The following is a 21012-nucleotide window of genomic DNA, read 5'->3' on the forward strand; positions in this document are numbered from 1 at the left end:
ATCCATGACAGAGAAGTAACATCTACAGCAGCAAAACAGCAAAGCATCAAAGGGCAAAGCAGCCAGTCATCCAACAAGTTACGTTGCCAGTGAGGGAATGAACAAAACACTGCTGCCCCCACATAATGGCAATCATGAAGAAATGGGCCAACTGTAGCTATGAACTTCAGTCAAAATAAATAATCTCCCATCTGTTTCTCAAGTATGTTGTCTGTTCTAAAGACCAGATTGAGAACCAAAATATACCTACATTTTTATTACCCAGGTAAAGTACAAACTTATTTGATGCCCTCTGGGGGTTGTCTAATCTTGTCTGAGGTCTTTGGAGGAAGAAAGAAAGTGAAGTATAGCCTTTCAGATCTTCAAGGTTGCTTGGAGGTCGAACTTCCACACCAGAGCTGCCATTGAACCTCATAGGAATAGCAACCTGTTAAGAAAGAAAATATTCAGTATGATTATCTGTTGCTACTATAACTATCTGTTACTACTCCTACTTAGTTCAGTGTTACATTTAATTGCAAAGTAACCTATTACATAGCCTAGTCATTTTATAGCCATCAGTTAGTACAGATGTGGACTCTGATCCTACCGAACAATGTAATTAGAAACAGGCTGAATAATACAGTGTTCTGTATTGTCAATCCTTATAACTTAAAACAGTACTTTTTTACTACAGACATCAATTAATCAACCCTTACCATGCCTCTGTCAAGTAACTGTTACCTTAAATACATGGACAGAGGAGAATGTGCCTTGCAGCTCTATAGAGTAAACCTATGAATTATTTAGATGTCTACATACAGATCCTGATGCTTCACTTAGATGGACTGGACTAGCTGTTGGAAATTATAATGCATTTATGATGTTAACAAAGACACATCCTTTTACAGCTATTTACACCACAGTCACAGATTTCTCTTGTTCACTGTGACTATAGGTTATTTGTGATGACCTTAGGGATGCTACTCAGGTATCTGAGGCCATGCTATCCCTTCAGCAATTAAACAGTTGCTTAAATGGAGAAATGGCACTCTAATATAAGAAGATGCTAATAGCCAACTCATGACAACTTGAGGCAGCTGGAGACATGAGAGCTCTGGGCTATACGACTTCTTTGGCAGTGTCAGGGTTCAGCTGGCCATGCATGGTGGACAGCCCTGCCATTAAGCTATAGAGCTGACTCTATCTCTGCTGCCAAAGCCACCACAATACCCCGGAAGACAAGAGACTATTATACAACTAAGTATTAGAGATGCCCTGGAAAAAACCCTAGGGGAGGAGGATGAAGCAGAATGCTACTGCATCCACTCATTTTTCTGTACAAATTATTATGTTTCCCACCATCACAGTTACTTTAAGTGCTGGGTGGTGCTTTTGAATTAAACTTATGTCTGGTCTTTCACATACATTAAAAAAAAAGTTTTAGAAAGATAAAGAGGATCAAAGCACTGATGGGTGTCAAAACCACTGAGGACAAGCACAACTGCAGTGCTCAGGACAGACCTTGTTTGCAGCATCTCTTGCCTGCTGAATTAGTTCTCTTATGCGATTTACGTTCTCAGAGATATTGCTTGTTGGCATTAGCTGTTGGTTGATACTCTCGATCTTGCTGAACAGATCTGGAAGTTTGTTTGTCAATTTTTTCACTGCGAAGAAAGAAAAAAACATCATTGATGATGGAAAGGAGGAGGAAAACATGGAAAAATATGATAGCACTACACAACTATCAGAATAGCCGTGAGCAGGGTGATAACAGAACTGTTTTCATTAATTCTACAATATTAAGAAGCCCTTACTGATACTAGGAATTTAAACAGAGGTTACGGTACTCTGGGAATTTGTGGCCAAAGGTATTTGCAGAAGCAGACAGAATCAGCACTTCCAAAAACATATTAGATAAATTCAGGTCCAGAAAAAAATACTAAATAGAACAGACAGGATAGTCACTCTAACATTATTATCAAGTGACTGGGAATGCTAAGGCAGAAGAAGGATAATGGACAACGGACAGGGGTCAGGCTTATGTGCACTCCCTGAGTAACATCATCTGCAGCTGTTGGAGAGTGAATACTGAGATAGGCAGACTCCTGGCCTGACCAAGTAGGGCACGCCTTATACTCTTTTGTCAGGTTTGCTAGTCATCACAATTCAGTAGTGAGCCTTATGATATCAGGACAGGTTTATTTCAGGAGAAAAGGAGCTAATATGAGAACTTAAACTTTCATTAAAATGGGAAAAAATTTTTCATCTCCTGTGATTGAGGAAGAAAAAAAAGAAAGACTAAGTATTAGCAGACTGCAACTCTGTGATGCAGAAGGCAAATAAAAAGAAATCAAGACCTGTTATTTTTCTAAATATGACTCCTAAGCTGGTCTTGCAACTGCAGGGATGACTTATGACTGCAATAATGCAGGGCTAGCTCTTGTATTTATCTTATTTAAAATGTTTACTTTCACTTGACTTTATCAGACAAAGTTGCTGAAAAGATTAAAAAAAGATGCTGTTTGTGATTGCCCCTTATTCTGTATTCAGCACAGGCTCTATGCAGTCCATTTCACTTAATTTCAGCCAACAGACATCTAGCCTAAGCTAGATCTACCTAGGTCCCTTCCCTAGTCAGTGTAGTAGAAAAATCACAGAATCACAGAGCTGCTGAGGTTGGAAGGGACCCCTGCAGATCATCTTGTCCAATCCCTATGCTCAAGCAGGGCCAGCTGCCCAAAATCTTGTCCAGATGGCTTTTGAATATCGCCAAGGATGGACACTCTACAACCTCCCTAGACAACCTGTGCCAGTGCTAGATCACCCTCACAGTAAAAGAGTATTTCCTGATGTTCAGAGGGAGCCTCCTGTGTTTCAGTCTTTTCAGCAATGGCACATTGCTGGCTCATGTTCAACTTGGTGCCCACAAGACCTTTTCTGCAAAGCTGCTTTCCAGCTTAGCCACCCCCTAGCATATCCTGGTGCAATGGGGGTTTCCTCCTCCGGTACTGGACTTCTTGTTGAAGTTCATGAGGTTCCTGTCAGCCTGTTTCTGCAACGTGCCTGGATGGCAGCATGGCACTCTAGTGTATCATCCATTCCTCACAGTTTTGTGTCACCAGCAAATTTGCTGAGGGCACACTCTGCCCCATCATCTAGATCATTAAGATGTTAAAAAGGATTGGACCTAGTACTAAAGTTTGGGACACCCTGCTAATCACTGGCCTCCAAATCTTTAGAGACCAGCCATCTTTTCACACGTTCCACAGAATGACCTTAATCACCTTCTGCTCTACCTGTCCCTTTCTACTGGCAATAAAGAAAGCTCAGAATACTAGCTTCCGCTAGGTGCTTAACTTTTGGATGCCTAAAATTTCTGCTGCAAAACTGACCATATTCACCTAACAGTGACTTGACAGGTCTCAGGCAGAACCTGCAGTACCTGAATTGTTTGCCTCCATCAATGCTTTATTGAAGCCAGCGCTCTGTGTGCTTCCATAAGTACTCTTCATTTTTTCCACATCTTCTTGAATTGGGAGCAGTTCATCCAATACATTGGTTGTGACATCTTCAGCACTTTTTACCATGTTCTTTGCACCGGTGATGATGCTGTCGATGTCATCTGAAACGCACACGCATATGCAGATTCTTATAATAATACATGAAAGAGGCAAACAGAGGTGATCAGTAAATAACTAACCTCTGTTTATCCCATTGAGGTTATTTTGAAGAGTAACAAGATCAACTTGCAGTGTATTCTTCTTTCCATCAGTGTCATCAAGTCTTTGCTTTATGTCTTCAAGAGTTGGACCAATGGCTGGAAAACAGTGAAAGTCCTGCATGAATTTTAAACCAAAATACCACCTTTCTGTTGGACAGGTGGTGCCACAGCACCAGCTTGCACTCTTCCATAGCTCACGTTGCCACGGAGTATTGAACGCACTGCTAAAAAAACATAAGGCGAAAGATTTGCTGGACAGGAGTACTGCGAAGGTGTATATAGCATAGGCAGATGTAGGAAATCTACTTTCTTGCCTCTGTAGCATTGGAAATAACCACAACAAAATGTGTCATCATAACCAGCCTCTTCTGGATCAGTATGTGCTGCAGAGCTTTTCTGAACTGTGAAAATTTTTAGTTCAGTGAAAGCTTCTCATGTTGTGCCAATATTTTTACTGTCACCTTCTTTCTTGGTACCTTTCAATGTCTTTTCAGTCTCCTGTGCTTGATTCAAGAGTGTAGTGCTCTCAGTTTTTAACCTTGCAGCTTTTCCTGATAGGTCTTCTTTCTTCACAGTCTAATAATAAAGAGAAGCATGGTACTGTAAGATTGCTTTAATAAATATACTAACATTTAAAGAGTAAAAGATAGCCCAATCCATCTTAAAAAAGCAACTATACAAGGGTAGAGTCTTCATGTGAAGAACACCACCTTTAACAACAATTGTTAGGATTAATTTAAGCATAATACAACCTTGGTCTTTAGCAAATTTCTGATTTTGGAGTATTAGGAAGAAATTAATAGCACACGCCTGTTAAATGCTACTCCTCTGCTGAAGAGCTTGTGGGTATTACTAGTGCAAAGTAAAAGTGAATACAAGAAATCACCTTCAGTGATTACAGGGCTTGCCTTATGCAGATCTCTATTTTGCACTGAAAGGAAGAATTATTATTTATATGGACAGCCTCATCAGAAAGGCATTAGCTAACGCTTTAGCATCTTTAGTGCTGAATCAAGTGAAAAAGAGTAATATCTATTTGTAACAAGTTTACCAGCATTTGGCCACTTATGGGTACTTACTGATAAAGCTGAATCAGCTGCATTCCCAGCTTTTTTGGCTGCTTCCTCTGCCGCTTTGATGGCATTAATAATATTGTCATAGGCAGTAGAAGCTTCCACAGCACAGCCTACCAACTCATCCTTCCTGGCACTGTTCTTTATTCTGTGGGAAACAGAGTGAAAAATTCAGTCTTCTGCAAAGACTGTGGGCTTCAAAAAGTATTGCAAATAGATCTGAAATCAGCATTTTCAAAGCAATGCCAATACAGAAAATAATACACAGAAGCACTGCATACAGATCAGTTAGACATGTAATTTCATTCTGAAAAAATAGCAGTCCTGGGGGCAGACCAATATGATTCTTCAAGATGCTTCAGAATAAGAGTATAAACTCATGCATTTGGAAAAGCACTACTGTGCCTTCAAAGCAGTCTTTACGTGATAGGGAGAATTCACCAAGGCACAAGGTCAATAAGCCACCTCGATCACAGCTGTCCAAATACAATTCAGTTTAGAGAACTGCAGCTTCCAGATCATCTCTGGCAGTTCCAGCATCCTACAGGAGTGGCAGATGGAGCACAAGATGGAGCAACTACAAGACCTCTTGTGTTTTCCCCAAGAACCAATATGACAGCTCAGGAATTAGAAACAACAGACAAAATCTCTTCTACCCAATCCCCATGAGCTATGCAATTGCCCGTGTTAGCTGCCTTGTATTTGTGAGAAGAGTGTCTTCTTAATTCAAAAAGATCGCACTAAAAACTGATTTTTTTCAAGCAAGAATTTTCCAGCTGAGTTAGATATCTTTGAATTTTACTTTTTGAGAGTTTCTAGTTGGATTAATGGAAAAACGTAAGCAATTTGCACAGGAAAAAATATAAATTGGGATACCACTTTTTCCCTTTTGTTCTGCTGACCATAAAAGGTCTCCAAAACCTCAATCATAATTCTAAGGTAAAATACAAGCAATGGCAAGTAATGGAGAGGGAAATACTTGATTCACATTAAGTTAATAATTTTTTTGCCTTCCTATAAGATTCCTTGAAGGATGAGAAAACCATCTTTTCCTCATGAATGATAAACAGGCGTGTCTGAAGACTGACAAGATAGCATTTCTTTCCAAAATTTGCCCCAATTTGTTAACATAATAAAAGTATCCCTGAGTACAGGTACAGAAATAACACTACAAAAAAAAGATATACTAAACATCTTCCCACTCTGTACATGAGGATTTTCTCTTTAGTAAGAAGTTAATGAAGTGTTAGTGCAGTAATATAAAACTGTATAATGGGAACCCCTCACTTCTGGGAAAAGGAAAAAGTCAGGAAAAATACAGAAAGACCTGATTTGTGGGGGAAAAAAAAAAGAAAGAAATCATCTGTACCTCGTGAAGAAGCAGAAAAAGAAACCAAATTTCTAACACTGCAAATAGTCATCAAAGCAAGTGAAGTTACAGACAGAGCATCACAACCACGGGTGCTATGTACAAAAATTGCTTATTTACGGGAATGGCAACATACTCTTCCAGCTGTTTTGCCAAGTCTTGCAAAGATTTGGCATGTTCCTCAGCCCTCACCACCAGTGGTTCTTTGCTTGCTGATAAGGAGCTATTTGTCAGCTTTTCATTCATATCCTTCCTTGCTCCATCCAGCTGAGCAGCCAGGCTTTCATATTCCTATGGGTTTATACAGACAAAATATTATTTTTATTCATACACGTTTGATTTTGTATTTGTCTCCTTCAGTGTTACACATACCTTGCACCTCACAAGACCAAGGGGAAAAACATTTCCTTACAAATTATTCTGCAGATTACTGGAAACAACTGCTAGCCATTACATTATGCTTCCAGGCCCATTAGGTAAAAACTGAGTCAGACCCTTCTAGCCCAGTACCCTGTCTTTGACAGTGGTTAAAAGCTATTGCTCAGAAAGAAATACAAGAATAACACAATTGCATAATGGTATTTCTCACAGATATTCTCCTACATTCTGATATCTGCAGCTCAGACACATCACAGCCCTCAACAAGCTTCTCTTACACTAGCTTCTCTAGCTGCTGAACTATGCTAATCATTATACTGACAGCAAGACATTGGGGGGTCTAACCATAAGAAGATTAATTGTACCTCTTTGCTCTTTTGCAGTAATCCAAGCACGCTGTTAGCTTGTGTCAGGGAAGATCGGGCAGAGCTTAGAATATCCAAGATACCATTCTGCTGTACATTTGTCTCCTCAATCCTTTTCTGAGGAAAAATGTGACTGGGTTAAAAATGAGCGACAGGGAAAACCATATCTACCTAATCTAGTTTGCAGTAGGATTTACCAAAGGTACTATTGCTCTGTTAACCAGATGCCTATACTGTTTAAAGACAAATGCTATCCTACTGATTAGAAGTGTGAGAAAACTCAGGAGTCTGCAGTAGCATAGCATAGCACTGGGCACCAGGCTACAACAGTTCCCTTATAAGCACTCAAAGTACTGCATGTCAGCTGAGGTGAACTGTCAGGACAGGCCATCTAAGTGTCTGACCTCGCAAACCTGGAAACTTCAAAACCAGCTCCCTGGTGACTACCCTAATCTTTCCTGTTCTCTCAAAGTCAGAAATAAAATGATTGCACTAGCCCTTCATCTGGGGTTCTTACCAGAAAGGGGGGGAGAAACCTCCCCACCTTATCCTCTTGAAAGCTGTGAGAGGAATTAAGCTCTTTGGTCTTGAGCAGCCCTGTGATAATCCATGGCATAGCTCCATGGCAGTGGCATACCACAAACCCAGCCAGACAGGTGGTGTTGCAGGTAAGGATGTGTTACCCTTCCTTGTCTGGGTTTCTTTCATTGCGGAGTGTTCAGTCTCTGCCAGGTAAGTGTATCAGTAGCAGATGCACTTGTACAGATGCATCCATCATCGAACACAACTGTGCATACTTATTTGCCAGTTGTATTGTATAGTCAATGCACATGAAGGTACAATTAAATATCAAAAGGGACTGTTGAAATTCTTTTGTTCAATCAGTGTTAGCAAACTGGATGGACATGAGTGTGCTAAAGCAGTGACATATTCTAGCAAAACCACATTCAATTTAAAAGAATGAGTCCTGCAGCATACCTTTTTTTCTTGTACTACTTCACCAGCTCTAAAAATCAAGCACTCTCAGGAGTGCAGCTGTTCCTTGTCACCTTTCTGGTGAGACCTCAGAAGAAGTGCTGTAGAATACTAATCCCAAATAATTTAACAGTATTGCACACATTATTGCTCCCATCTTTCATGACTGATAAGGCCAAATACTTTACGCAACTTCCTATAAAAAAATACATCAGGAATTTGATCCAGAATAGGAAAAAACAAAAAGCTACTGGCAGCTGAAGAGAAGTGCTAGGCAGAGACTCTCCCGCTCATCACAGCTAGTCTGGTCACACTGTCCCAGCCACATAAAGAGACCACAAGTGGGAGTAGACTATATTTATAGCTGTCCATACATACACCAAAAGATGGAAAAAGACCTTGAAGAAAGTCTAAAGAATTAGTGCTACTTGGCTTTGCAAGGTTAAAAGCACTTAACTCCTGAGGTTTAACTTCTCCCAAGCCCTGACATTACCTTAATGTCTTCCAGCAGAACTCCATTATCTCTGTTTAAGTTTTCAGCCTGCTTGATTTGTCCCGTCGCCTCATTCAGAGCTTCACGAAGGTCAGTGATTTTTGATTCATATTCATTCAATGACTCTCTCACTATTTTAATAAGTCCGTGATTTTCTTGGTGGTACCTTTGTAGTTCATTCTTAATACGTGCCAGTACTGCAGTATCAGGACCAGAAAGAAAAATTTTGTTCAGAGAGCGAACCAGAACAAATTTCCTTCAAAAGAGCTTGACATTTAGGATTAGAATGTTGTGGTCATGTGAAATGCTAAGTACCCTTCGCAGTGCTAATTTTAGTGTCACTGTAGCAGAGACCAGCATCTCACTGGGTCAAATATGCTCACTAGTCTGCTGTTGCAGACACAGAGCAGAAATTATTGCATTTATTTGGCAATTTCTAAATTAAGGATGAAAATCTGCAAAAGCTGTCTTTTTTTTTATTTATATGCAACTAACAATTTCATCAACAATTTCATCTACAATGTAGATAGCTACATCTGTGCCAGTCACCGAAGCTTCCTCTGTAACCACTGGAGAGATAAGGGCATGTTCCATCTCAAAGAAGTTAGAAACATAAAAGAGGTCAAATGAATCACACTCTTAAGAGTGTTTATTTCACTGCCTATGAGATAGGGTACAGAAGAGTTTCTCTGAGGTAGGTATTAAACTCCAATGTTAGGGGAAATGACTACCACTTGTAAGGTCTTTCACATTCCTCAACTATGCCCTTGCTTATGAGATAAGCCTGTGACTTTGATGTACTTGCTGTCTCTAATGTCTGGAATCAGATTTCTGAATGTCCCAGTTAAATACATGCAGAGAACATATAAGGGCATACAACAAGTGCAACCAGAACTTCTGAACTTCCTTATCTTTGTATGATCTGGCCCTTGGACCACTTGAGCAGATTCTGAAAATCTGTTGTTAAATTACACCTGTAGTTCCTCTAAAAGAGCTGTAGGTACCATAATCTATATATTATAATACACAGAAGCACTCCATAAGTATGTTAGGATCAGCTATGTCTTAATTTTACTGAGATAAACCTAGTTATGAAGGAAGGATCTACTGGGTCTCTTCTCCAGTTCAACTCAGTTTCTTCCATAACAAACTAAAAATGCCTCAAGAACTATCACTTTCCTGTTGACTAATGACTACTACTGATCCCAGGGATACACAGCAAAATGCGCTTCCCTGCACTACCTCCCGAACAATCAGCAATGCTTCAGATTTCAGATCGATCTTTCTAGAGAGTAAAAAGCTAAGAGAACACGCTCTTACGCAGCTGAGCTGCTGTTCGCTCCTTCTCTGCCTCTGCTTGAAGTTGGCCAAAGTTGCGGTTTCGCATCTCCATCATCATGCGCTGAGCTTCGGCCAGTTCTTTGGCAGCATCTCCCAAGGGTAGGTTGTTACCTTCTGCATTTGTACCAGCTACTTGTTCCAAGAGTACTGAAGAAAAATATTGTCAAAGTCAAAGAGGGAATGCACTTAAGACTATGCAAAAGACAAAAATGACAAACCTTTGTGAAAAAGACATGCCTATTCTATAATTCCTTAATGAAGCACATCCATTTTGCATTAACTGTATTAAGCTGAAAAGTATGCCGTGTTACACAATGGGAGCTAGTAAGATGGCTTTGGGATTGAAATTTGTCCTAACTCACCAATTTCACAGCAAAATTTTTAAGGTTCTAACTTTAAAGAGCCTGTGAGAGTCCTGGCTAAAGTCAGAGATTGTGAGAGTCCTGACTAAAGTTGGTCAAAAGTCAGAATAGTCATTTACAGCTCTAAATGTGTCTGTGCCAAATCCTCTCTGTCCCTATTCACTACACAGAGAAGGTAGGCTACTAAACTAACATTATATATTATATTTCTAATAGGAAGAGCAAATTTCACAGCTATGTCTAAGTTCTGATTTATGAAGTTGTTTTCAAAGAAAACATCTATGTTTAATTAAGAATCTTATAAATAAACTTGAAAAGATTCCATAAAACCAAACATGTTATGAAGTTTAAAATTGGTTTTACCTTGTATGTTATTGACAACTATTTGTATTCGTGAAACCAAATCCTTTCCTTTCTGATGAGTTTGGCCAAAATTATTGAATAATATCTCAGCTGCTTTGTAGTTCGTTTCAGCCTAGCAAGGGCAAAACATTATTAGATTAAAAATATCTGGATACAGCATGCTAATATGTAATAAAGAAATGTGTATATTTAAATTGCTTTGTTAAGTCACCTTTTCCTGCAGAGCATTTACATCATGATTTAGGTTAAAGAATTCTGTCTCCAATTCATCTACCTTTGAACCCTGATTGCGTACAACAGAATGGTAGTTGTTCAGTAAGCCCTGAAAAGAAAGAAAGAAAAAATCCAATGAATTACTCATACACAGGAGACACAAAAGCAAAAAGTCACTGGGTTAGATCTTTATCCAAGGTAAATAAAAGCAGCATTACTGACAAGAAGGCTGACCAGTTGCTGCCCAAACCCTGGGCTTTCTTATCTGTGAGTATAGCAACTGCTATTCCACCAAAGAAATTCTTTTTAGAATGAATTTTGGTACTGGCATTTGGAATGTTAAGGATTTTTGGCAATGCAGAAGTATAAGTGCTGGAAAAGGACAGAACTATAGGGAAATCTTGGAGATACAGCTTTCAAGGTGAGCAGGCCTCAGAAAAAGCAGAGATACTAATTCACTTTCAGAAAATGACATGGAAACAACAACTGTCCTCTAACAGGCGAAGCCCAGTGCTGTCAGCATGTGGTATTTGGAATCAAGCATTAATGTATGTTTCCTTACAAGGTGACAAAAAGATGAAGAGTTCAGCTCTTATCAGCTTAATCTGAAGTCTGCTTTTCTGTATATTTGTACCTACCTTTAAGTCCTTGATGCGTGTTTCCAAACGTCTCATCTGCTCCAGTGTGTGGCTACTCGCATGTACATTTTGCAGCTGAGACTTAATCAGCTGAAGCTCATCACCTATTGTGCTCAAATCCTTCAGCAGTGTCATTACACAGCTATCGCAAGCTGGAGGGTGCATGAGAAAATGAAAGCAATACTTGTTATTAGTATTTGGTGCAGAGAACATTTCACTGATTATATTAATAAATGAGACACAATGGAAACACTTCAATGGTTGTCATCTAGTATTGCCTGAACAACAAATGCAACAAAGCCCAGAGTATTAAGGAGGGTGACCAGAGACAGAAAAAAGAAGGCCCCATTTACATCTGGCTAATTGACCACCTCTTTTATATTTTATTCCAAGTGTTTCATTGAATATTTGTTTTCAAAAGATTCATTACAGAACACCTCCAGTTCTTTTTAAACTGTGTCCCCCTTAAGGAGTCATTGATATGTACCCAAAGCTAGCAGAAGGCTATCCAAGTCCCATTCTACTTTATTACTTACGGTCACAATCTTCATTGGGATCCACATCTTTTGGTACATTATTGAAACATTCTGAAATCACAAGAATCTCATTAACAATCAAAGTTTTCTCATAGAAATACTACTATTGCATTTTTGTCCTTGCTTTTCATGGTTGGCAGCCATGCAAAACACAGTGCTGCCCTTTCATAAATCCATACCCACTGTGAGCAAGCTGAAATTCCCAGAAGGCATGAGCATGCCAAAGCATTCATCTCCCACCTGTGCCTCACTGAGATCAACACCTTTTTCATGACTCAAAGAAAACCAACTGTAACCCCAACCTTTATACACTACTTGGGTAGCAGCAAGAGGCTCTCTCACATTAAGTGGGCAGAATGTACTGCTAGAATTTGCCTAGAATAACACCACCAGGACTGGAGCCAAGACTATATTACAAGTATTAAGGCATTTTACCCAGGAGATAGGTTCAAATAAATCCCTTCGCTTTAGCATCCATGTTCACACCACAGATTCTGATTCCTCAAAGGATGCCTTAGCTATAGGGAACTGAGAAATATTTATGGACTACCTGTCACAGCTTGTGAGATTAAGGGATTAATCAAACTTGAGAGAAATCCACAAGTTATGCGTGGAAGGAGGCCCTGTATGTAACCCAAGGCATGGAGCTTGGACCAGAGATACAAGTGGTATATAACAAACATTGCCATCAGACTTTCCAAGAAGCTAGCACAAGTGGCTGCCTGTCCAGTGTGCTGATTCAGTTAGTTTATTTGTTTTACAAACCCTGTTATAATAAAGTTAAGTTTCTCCAGGTGCATGTGGGATTGTGACATCCTGGGATCCTAATTTCTTGGAGTCAGGATGGGAAGTAGCTCCTAAAAATGCCATCATATAGGACAGGAATCTTCCCCATCGTGATGCCCAAGTCTCTTTTACAGTTTGGTCCTATTGCCAAACTCTCATCTCCTCTTGAAAATGAAATGTGCATATCTTTGACGGAAAAGGATGCACTTAGGGTATAGGCTGTTGCTGTCAAGAGTCAACAACGGCTTGAGACTGTGAGGGGTTACAGTGATAAAATTGGACGTGAACTTTAGCAGCAGCGTGAAACAGCATGGAACCAACTGTATAGCTGTGCCATTTCCTTTGGCACTTGTACATTTAGTCATCAGGAAACTAAATGGGACTGGAAGTGAGTGCTGCCTCCAAAAGGAGACAAGTCACAAAGAATATATTTGTAAGAGAATGAAGGAAATTGTTCTGAAATCCAAATACCCATCCAGTTTGGCTGTTGTGCAATTCAGCTAACACCAGACACATTTCAGCTGTCACTGTGAAGTACCAATTAAAGAAAACTATTACTACAGCTTCTGCACAAACAACATCAGCCAAGAAATGGTGAAATGAGAAAATCTGGCCAAGTGCCGAACATCATGCACAAGAAACCTGCTAGAACATGCTGTGCTGATGATCACAGAGGGTTTTATTCATCATGCAGAGAAAGAGAGGGCTAATCAGAATGTATAGTTGGAGACAAACTGAAAACAGACTTGTTGAATTTTGCCCTGCAGATTAGTTAGTCATAGCTAACTCTTGCTTCAAGAAGAAAGGAATGAGAAAAGATCAAACGCTGCTTGGATCTGTTCCACACAGGTATAAATACAATAAAGATGTATTACTTCAATGATGAAATATGAAATGAGAACTAGATATTGAAAAATTGCACCACCTGCCAACAGCAGGTCACATATACTTGCTGGCTTTCTAATTCCTGCGACCAGGGAAAGATAAGGTATTCCTCACTGTTACTTGAATGCAGTATTAACAGCAGTGCAGAGAAATAAAGAGCGTGGAAATAGTAGGAGTTATTAGTTTGACATTTCCCTGACATCTGAGGAGGAAAAGCTGTCTACAGGGAAAGAAAATTGTAATTTTATTGGGGAATGGAAGTATGGGAGAATAAGGTCCTTTTCAGGAGCAGTGACTTATGTGCTTCTGAATAAAAATGTGCATCCCAAGGAACTGAGATGAATTGAGGTAAAGACAGTCTGAAGAATGTAGGATCAGTCCCTTTAGAATTGCAATAGATAAAGCAAACATATGTCAGTGGCATAATAATCTTATAAGAGCTTACTAGTAGGGGAGTACATGTGTGACTGATTCTGGGAAAATCATGGATGTCTTAGGCTGCAGCATGGTATATAGCAGGATTTATAAAACAGCCTCCTACGTCAGGTCCTAACTTCCACTGTAAACACAGTTAACTTGGATATCTAAGAAGGCAGAGACTGATGCAGACTCTGAAGATGTCACTAATCTGTCCCAAATACATTTTAAAAAGGCATGTTGAGTCTGCTCAGTTTCCTAAGTCCATAATGCAGACTGGCAAGATATGACTTAACCATGTCAGCAGAAAAAACACAATGCATTTAAAAATATATCCATGAAACAGAAAATCAAAATAAAACTGGTAATATTAATGAAGGGAAATACACAATAATATAGCTTACAAAGGTGAATTGAATGACTCAGAACAAGCCACAGTGTTGTGTTTTAGAAAATCTTAAATTTTGTTAAAATTGATCTACATTTCTTACAAGCCTAGATCTTTCCTTCAGTACAACTCAGATAAATACCTTCCTTCTTTGCTTCCCAGAGAGAAAACAACACACTTCAATTTTCACAAGCTCTCACGTACCTCCAGTCAGGTGGTCACAGCTAGCCAGCTGTCCATTATTATTACAGTTACATTTCTGACAGTAGCCTCCATATTTCTGTGGATTTCCAAAATATCCTGGAGCACAGCTAGATAAAGAGATACAAGTAATTTTTATTAAGTAGTTGAGCTACATTTGTGAAATATGCTTTCCCTTGACAACCCCCCCCCAGTTATTCTCCTGAAGAAACTTTCAAGAACTTTTGATTTCATGTCTTAGACAAAAAGAGTTTATTTTTGGTTTACAGTATCCCCTGCACTATGCTAAAAATATCTTTCCAAGTACTGCAGATTTTTTTCTATAAATAGAAGGACTCCCACAATGCCTGTATAGGAATAATTCACTTAGTCTGAAAAAAACCCACAATGCACACAGATACATACACAGCGAATTTGACAGGGCTTAACCCAGCAAATCATACCATTCTGGTCTGTGATCCCACCAGAAAACACATACTAAGGAGGATCATCCTGCAAGCACATGTTGAGATTTCAAACAGCAGTAGCACTGAATGACATTATCACTCTTGTGATGGGTGATACCTCCTCTGCCACCTGCTAGCAAAGCATCCTGTCTGAGTGTGAGAAAATATTTTATAGGTAAAATATACTGCTCAAATGGCTAGACAATAATCTTAGAAGTCACTCTGTTGTAAGATTGATAGGGGTGGCAATGTGGGATCAAAGGGCCATGATGAACAGCTGAGGTACATCATGAAGCTAGATCTGGAAGAGTAAACTTGTCTATAGACCTGAAGCTTAGATACCAAAGGTAATAGTCTTGAAGCATAAGACAATGTGCTACTGGAGGTACTATCGTCAGGAGAGACATCATGATGTTCTTGGCCTCAAATTTCCAAACCAGATAACACTACTCTATTACAATTAAATTCCCCTGGATTTAAAACTCAGTGAAATTGCTTCCTTTGCCTGCCTGAAACTGCCATGCTGTGTCACTTGTGTTTTGTTAAACTGCTGCAGCAAAAAAGGTGGTCCCAGCATTGTGTTTGTACGCTCCACATGTGAAGCACATCAGAATGAGTTGGGATGAAGGGTATCATAGAATCATGGGTTGGAAAGGACCTTAAAGATCACCTAGTTCCAACTCCCCTGACTTGGGCAGGGACACCTTCCACTAGACCAGATTGCTAAAAGCCCCATCCAATCTGGGTTAGAACACTTTCAAGGTATGGTGTTGAATGTTACCTGGCTGCTGTTAGAATGTTGTATGTTTCTTTGGCGAGAGTTGGGTTTACATCTAGAATTACACTATAGCACCACACTACAGCAGTTCTTCATATAAATGGATAATCCTTAAGTATGTGCATCTTATGCATGTGAGCATCCATTTTTACCCAATGCAAACATACCTGCTTTTATGGTGTTTCTCAGAAACCTTGGTCTTGAGAAACAAGTGACTTACCGTTCACAACGAACTCCAGTATAGCCTTCTTTGCACAGACACTGGATTTCTTCACCATTTGACATACAGCCAGTTGCAAATCTTTGAGAAGCAAGAATATTATTGTGAGCAAGTCATCAAATAGATTTTACTCTCTAGAGGCTAAGCTCAGTTAAATGATTTTCAGATTAAACAGTTCTTATACCACCGAATTACTTCTCAGCTAATTTAATTGCCTCTAGATAAATTGTTGTGATTAATTCTTTGATGTTTCATATTTTTCATTTAAATTCTTTCCTTAGACTAAAAAAATAATTGTTTCCTGACCCTCTAGACTGAGCATAATAGCTCATTGCTCAAAGGAATGCCTAAAGAAAACCTTAATAGTGATGTAAAATAAAACAAGTCTGGGTAGCTGTTTTATCTTACTAGGGCAAGAATACCTGTGCGAGACAACATTTTCTCCTGTTTGAATAACTCCTTTTCTTTTTATTTATTTTTCATAGATGGAAACATTAGAGGATATTTTATGTAGCTCACATAGCTTTGGGTTTGGTTTTGGTTGGTTTTTTTTAACCAAGGCAAAATATAGCTGTGCATCATTTTGGGGAGCTCTAGCATATATCTGACTAACACAATTAATATTTTTGTCTGCTCTTTCCAGCAGACTCATCTAGATTTAAATTCCTCTGGGAGAAAAATTAGTTTTATGGCCACTGTTTGGGAAAGAGAGGCAGGAGGTAAAGCAGGGATGGCCACGTTTGCTGTTTACGTTTGTTAATCTATGAAAGTTGGATAAAGCAAGTCTGTGTATCAAAGACAGATGTCTGCATGAATAATTACATCTAATTTGACTAGGTGGAAAATTGTTAACTCTAATAATGGCAGGTTGGGTGCATTTCCTATGTCGGGAATGGTATTTACCACCCTAATGCACAACTATGAAACTGCACATGTTTACTGTCTCTATAGGTATTTCAGCACTCTTAAAAGAAAAGATGACTAAAACTATGTTCACTCAGCCTCAGGCAAGCACCTGCAGAAGAGGCCAATGCTGTCAGAATCAGATCTATTAGAGCTCTCTGATAAATGAATAACCTGTCTATTGTCTGGTAGTGTAAATCTCTTAAGGCTACTTGGTGTTTGCTAATGCACCTGGCAAATATTATGTGATGCCTTCAGCAATTTATACGTTAGTTTGTTGTTTTGGGTTTTTCTTTAATATACGTTTTTATTTAACACATTTCATGTTTCAGTAAGATTTAGCAATTTACTGCCCAATTTTAAAAGTCTGGCAACCTTATTTGGTCCAAGGAAACTTTTTTAGCTCAGTACATTTGCATTTCAAATGGAGCTTCCACCTGAAGAGCAATCATACTCTTTCAGGAATTAGATATGTGCTTAAGAGCTTTAATGTTTTTGTATTATTTTTGCATCTTACTACATTTTCTGAATTCATCTAAAAGGCTCATTTCATTATTGTCATTTATCTCCTAGCCAGAGTAATGGTGTTAAACCTGAGACTAAAGATAACTTACACATTGCATTTCAGCAAACAAGAAAGATTCTGGATATGTGCAGTAAGCATAAAGACTGCCATTCTGTATTCTTCACTATGAATGAATTACTAATGGTTTTGCACATAAGACACTGTAACTACCTGGGGCTCCCCCAGGTGATGAGCAGCATGTCTTTATGATTCAGGAACTGAACTGGAATATTTACCTTATCAAAAAAGATAATGCCATGAGACAGACCACAAAGTTACTGCTGGTGTGATGTGCCTCAAATGGGTCTGATGCCCCACTATGTTGGACAGTATGAAAGTACAGAAAAGGGTCATTATCTTTGTGTGGTAGCAGCATTTGGGGTTTGGGTTGTTATTTGTTTGTTTTTCTTTTTTCCCCTCCCCTGCATGATTTCTTATGATGTTCTACTGTACCTGTTTGTATAGGGGCAAGGACACACCCGGCAGGAACCTTGAGTGGCATCACCAAAATAACCATCTTTGCAGCGCTCACATTTCTCCCCAGCAGTATTATATTGACAGTTCTTCAAAACAAGCCAGACAGTTAATAGTGCTTTATCACTCAATACGGCTTTACTATTATAAAAAATATATAGCTAATCTAGTCAGAGGATATGATCTTTCCCTTCCTACATAATCAAGCATTTATTGCCCAGCTGCCTTCCTGGACAGAATAGATTGGTTCCATTCATTCTCTAATTGTAGAAATCACAATTCACTCACTATTGTGGAAAAACACTAGATAAATAAACAGCATTAAACATATTTTAAAAGAAATTGAATCAGATGCGCAGTTTGTTAAGGAACATTTCATTAATGCACTATCTCTGTCTGGATATTTCAGTTAAAATCACTATGTTTAAATGGAACTTTAAATTTTGCATCTTAATTGGAAGGCAGATATCATTTAAAAGCATGCAATTAATTGAGCCCAAGTACATCCTCAAAACAATCCCATGAAGTCAATATAAAAAGTATTTCTTTTAGTAGGTTAACATCAGAGTTTAATTTCATGTGCTTTCTCTAGTGTATGTTATTTGTATCTACTTGGAGTAACTGGGATAAATAATGAAAAATAAAGTCTGGGAAAACAATTGAAACCGATACAACTGAACCACATATTCCCGTGATAAAATTGTTGGGAATTATATCTTGTTTTAGAAACATTCCTGGTGCTGTCTAATTGTCATACACATTTACACATTACAGGGAGAGAATAAGCAAGTTGCTTTCACATAATGGTGCTAATTTAAAATAGAGGTTCAAATAGGTTTTGGGGCAACCATGAAAATTCTGTATGATCCACACTCAAGAGACATTCACACTTCCAAGTTCTACAACTTTTTTTCCAGCAGACTGATCCAATGTCCCACAGGGCTGACGGTGTACCAGTAAAGTAAAAGGTGGAAAGAGAAGGTGGGAAATTGCCTGGAAGCAGTCACTGAGCAAATTATACTTTCAGGGACCTTGATGGCTTAGGGCTATGGTATCATAACTTGCATCAGAGGGGCATTTTTCCCTATATGTGAGAAACAGTTCTATCTCTTCCATCTCTTATACTCCATTCTCTTCCACATTACTTCACACTGACATTCCCTCAACCACATCAACAGTGCTTCCCTCAGCCTCTTTTGCATCATAACCCTAATTTGTTTTTATTTTGGTTAAGGAACTAAATTTGTGGCTCACTTGGGAAAGAACAGGAAATGCTTCAGTTCCCATATAGGACATTTAACTAGGGAAGCTAAAGTTACATGAAGACACTCTACTATGTAAAAGGAAACATTTTAAAATGCAGCCTCTCCAAAAGCTGGTGCATATTTTCCTGCAAAAATCTCATGGAAAATTCAGTCTGGTTTTGTATAATTACTGACAATATTTATAACCCTGAAGAAAAAAATAAACTGCAAAAGAGTAAAAGAGAAGTACGTAGAAATATTTGTGTTGGTTTCATCCTGGAGCAACCATTAGTCTATCTGCTGGTTCTTGTTTTGCTCACTTTATCTAAAGAAACTGGACTAATTCCATAACTACAAAGAAAGTTTCAGATATTTGACATACAAGCCACTCTAAATGTGCCATGCTGTTCTTCTAGCTACATGGCATATAAGGACTGGGACTCTCAAGGCACAGTGGAATTAAACCAGAGCAGCAGCTCTTGGGTCTTCAAGTTTCACAGGGCCAGAGATACCTCTGAAGTCATGGCATCTCCAAACCATGAAGTATTGCAAACTCTGAAGGGAAAACTCTCCGCTGATTTCATGTGCACACATATGGTACAAGAAAGCCAGAGCAGAGTGCGTTAGAGCCTCAACAGAAGCACCTATGAACATGGGGTTATGTGACATGAAACAACATGTCATGGGATGGACAAGCCTCAGCATTGTTCTGCTGCTGAGGGAACCTGCGTTTCAGGAGGAAGGGCAGGGAGCACAAGGACACAAAGCCTGATTAATGGCAAAGGGTCAGCTTTTCCCTACACATGAGAACCCGTTCTGTCCTCACCACCTCCTCCTGCACTCTATTCTCCTCCACTCTCAGCAATGCAGCACTGCATTCCTCTCTTTCCACCAGCATACAACGGGATAGGTATTGCCAGAACTGGGGAGCATTGCACTGCTGCCACAAGGAAAGAGTCTCACAAGGAAAGCCTCCTCTGGAGGGTACCATTGGAGAGAAGCTGGCATGTGAAGGTGCTATCCTCCCGGCAAGGAGCAGGAAGAACGTCAAGTGAGGGGAGCAGGCGTTGCACTTTGGGTGTGAAACTCGACACCTCCACCTTAGGAAACACCACTATAGGTCTTTGTCCTATGGCTTTTCTACAGGGAGACAAACTTTCTTGTTATGAAGTGAAGGCTCATGGTGGAAATACAGGCCCTCTGGGCTGTCACCTTTTACCACATTATTCTGGACAACTTTGCTTGCCCTAAATTTTATCTGAGGGTCGAGTGTTGATATAGCTGTATCTATCTGAAAGTTAATCCAACTGTGAGAAGGAGGGGATAAAGAGAAACTTAAATCACATACTTCAAGAGGTAAAAGTGAAATTTGTATTTTTATTTTCTTTTCCCTTACAGTTTTCCATCTGAAGTAAAACTTCCTCATCTTTGCTGCTCTGCTGCAGCACTTTCCTGTCATGGCCTGCCCTGCCTTTCCAAAGCAGCAGCCTGTAAGTCATCCCCCAGAATGTGCTGAATCGGTTTATAGTTTTTATTGGAGCAAGAGGGTTGGTTGAGACAAAGTCGGGGGAATGACATAACGCACAGGAATGCACCGCAGGCAGAACGGATGCAGCATGAACAAGGAAGAAATAACAGAGAAGACAGACCATGAAAGATGTTGGCAAGGTTCTTGTTTACACAGTAAGTGAAATATTAATGAAAAGTTTTGAAGTGGGATTTTTCAGAACAAACTGTTCAAAGCAGCAGCATGGATATAAGCTGGAGAAGCGCAGTCGGCCAAATGTCACACTTCCATTGTTACAAGGGATGATCTACTCCAATGAGGTTGCTTTGGGCTTAATGTGGTGTGCCAGGGAGCAAAACCTGTGCCACTGTATCTTCTACAACTGCTGA

The 21012-nt window shown here is 39.4% G+C and overlaps 1 protein-coding gene across 1 annotated transcript in view; it reads right to left on the reverse strand.

Annotated features, from left to right (window-relative positions):
- LAMA3 (laminin subunit alpha 3) overlaps nucleotides 1-21012 on the reverse strand; it is a 105498-nt gene that overhangs the window by 15860 nt on the left and 68626 nt on the right. Inside the window, 17 exon segments of the mRNA XM_031052907.2 lie at nucleotides 251-427; nucleotides 1504-1646; nucleotides 3425-3604; nucleotides 3683-3799; nucleotides 4180-4279; nucleotides 4783-4924; nucleotides 6282-6436; nucleotides 6889-7005; nucleotides 8357-8553; nucleotides 9677-9844; nucleotides 10423-10534; nucleotides 10634-10744; nucleotides 11274-11425; nucleotides 11810-11860; nucleotides 14490-14596; nucleotides 15931-16011; nucleotides 17852-17961. Coding sequence (XP_030908767.2) covers nucleotides 251-427; nucleotides 1504-1646; nucleotides 3425-3604; nucleotides 3683-3799; nucleotides 4180-4279; nucleotides 4783-4924; nucleotides 6282-6436; nucleotides 6889-7005; nucleotides 8357-8553; nucleotides 9677-9844; nucleotides 10423-10534; nucleotides 10634-10744; nucleotides 11274-11425; nucleotides 11810-11860; nucleotides 14490-14596; nucleotides 15931-16011; nucleotides 17852-17961 — 2220 coding nt within the window.

Source organism: Melopsittacus undulatus, chromosome 1 (genome assembly GCF_012275295.1).
Source record: "Melopsittacus undulatus isolate bMelUnd1 chromosome 1, bMelUnd1.mat.Z, whole genome shotgun sequence".
NCBI classification, from domain to species: domain Eukaryota; kingdom Metazoa; phylum Chordata; class Aves; order Psittaciformes; family Psittaculidae; genus Melopsittacus; species Melopsittacus undulatus.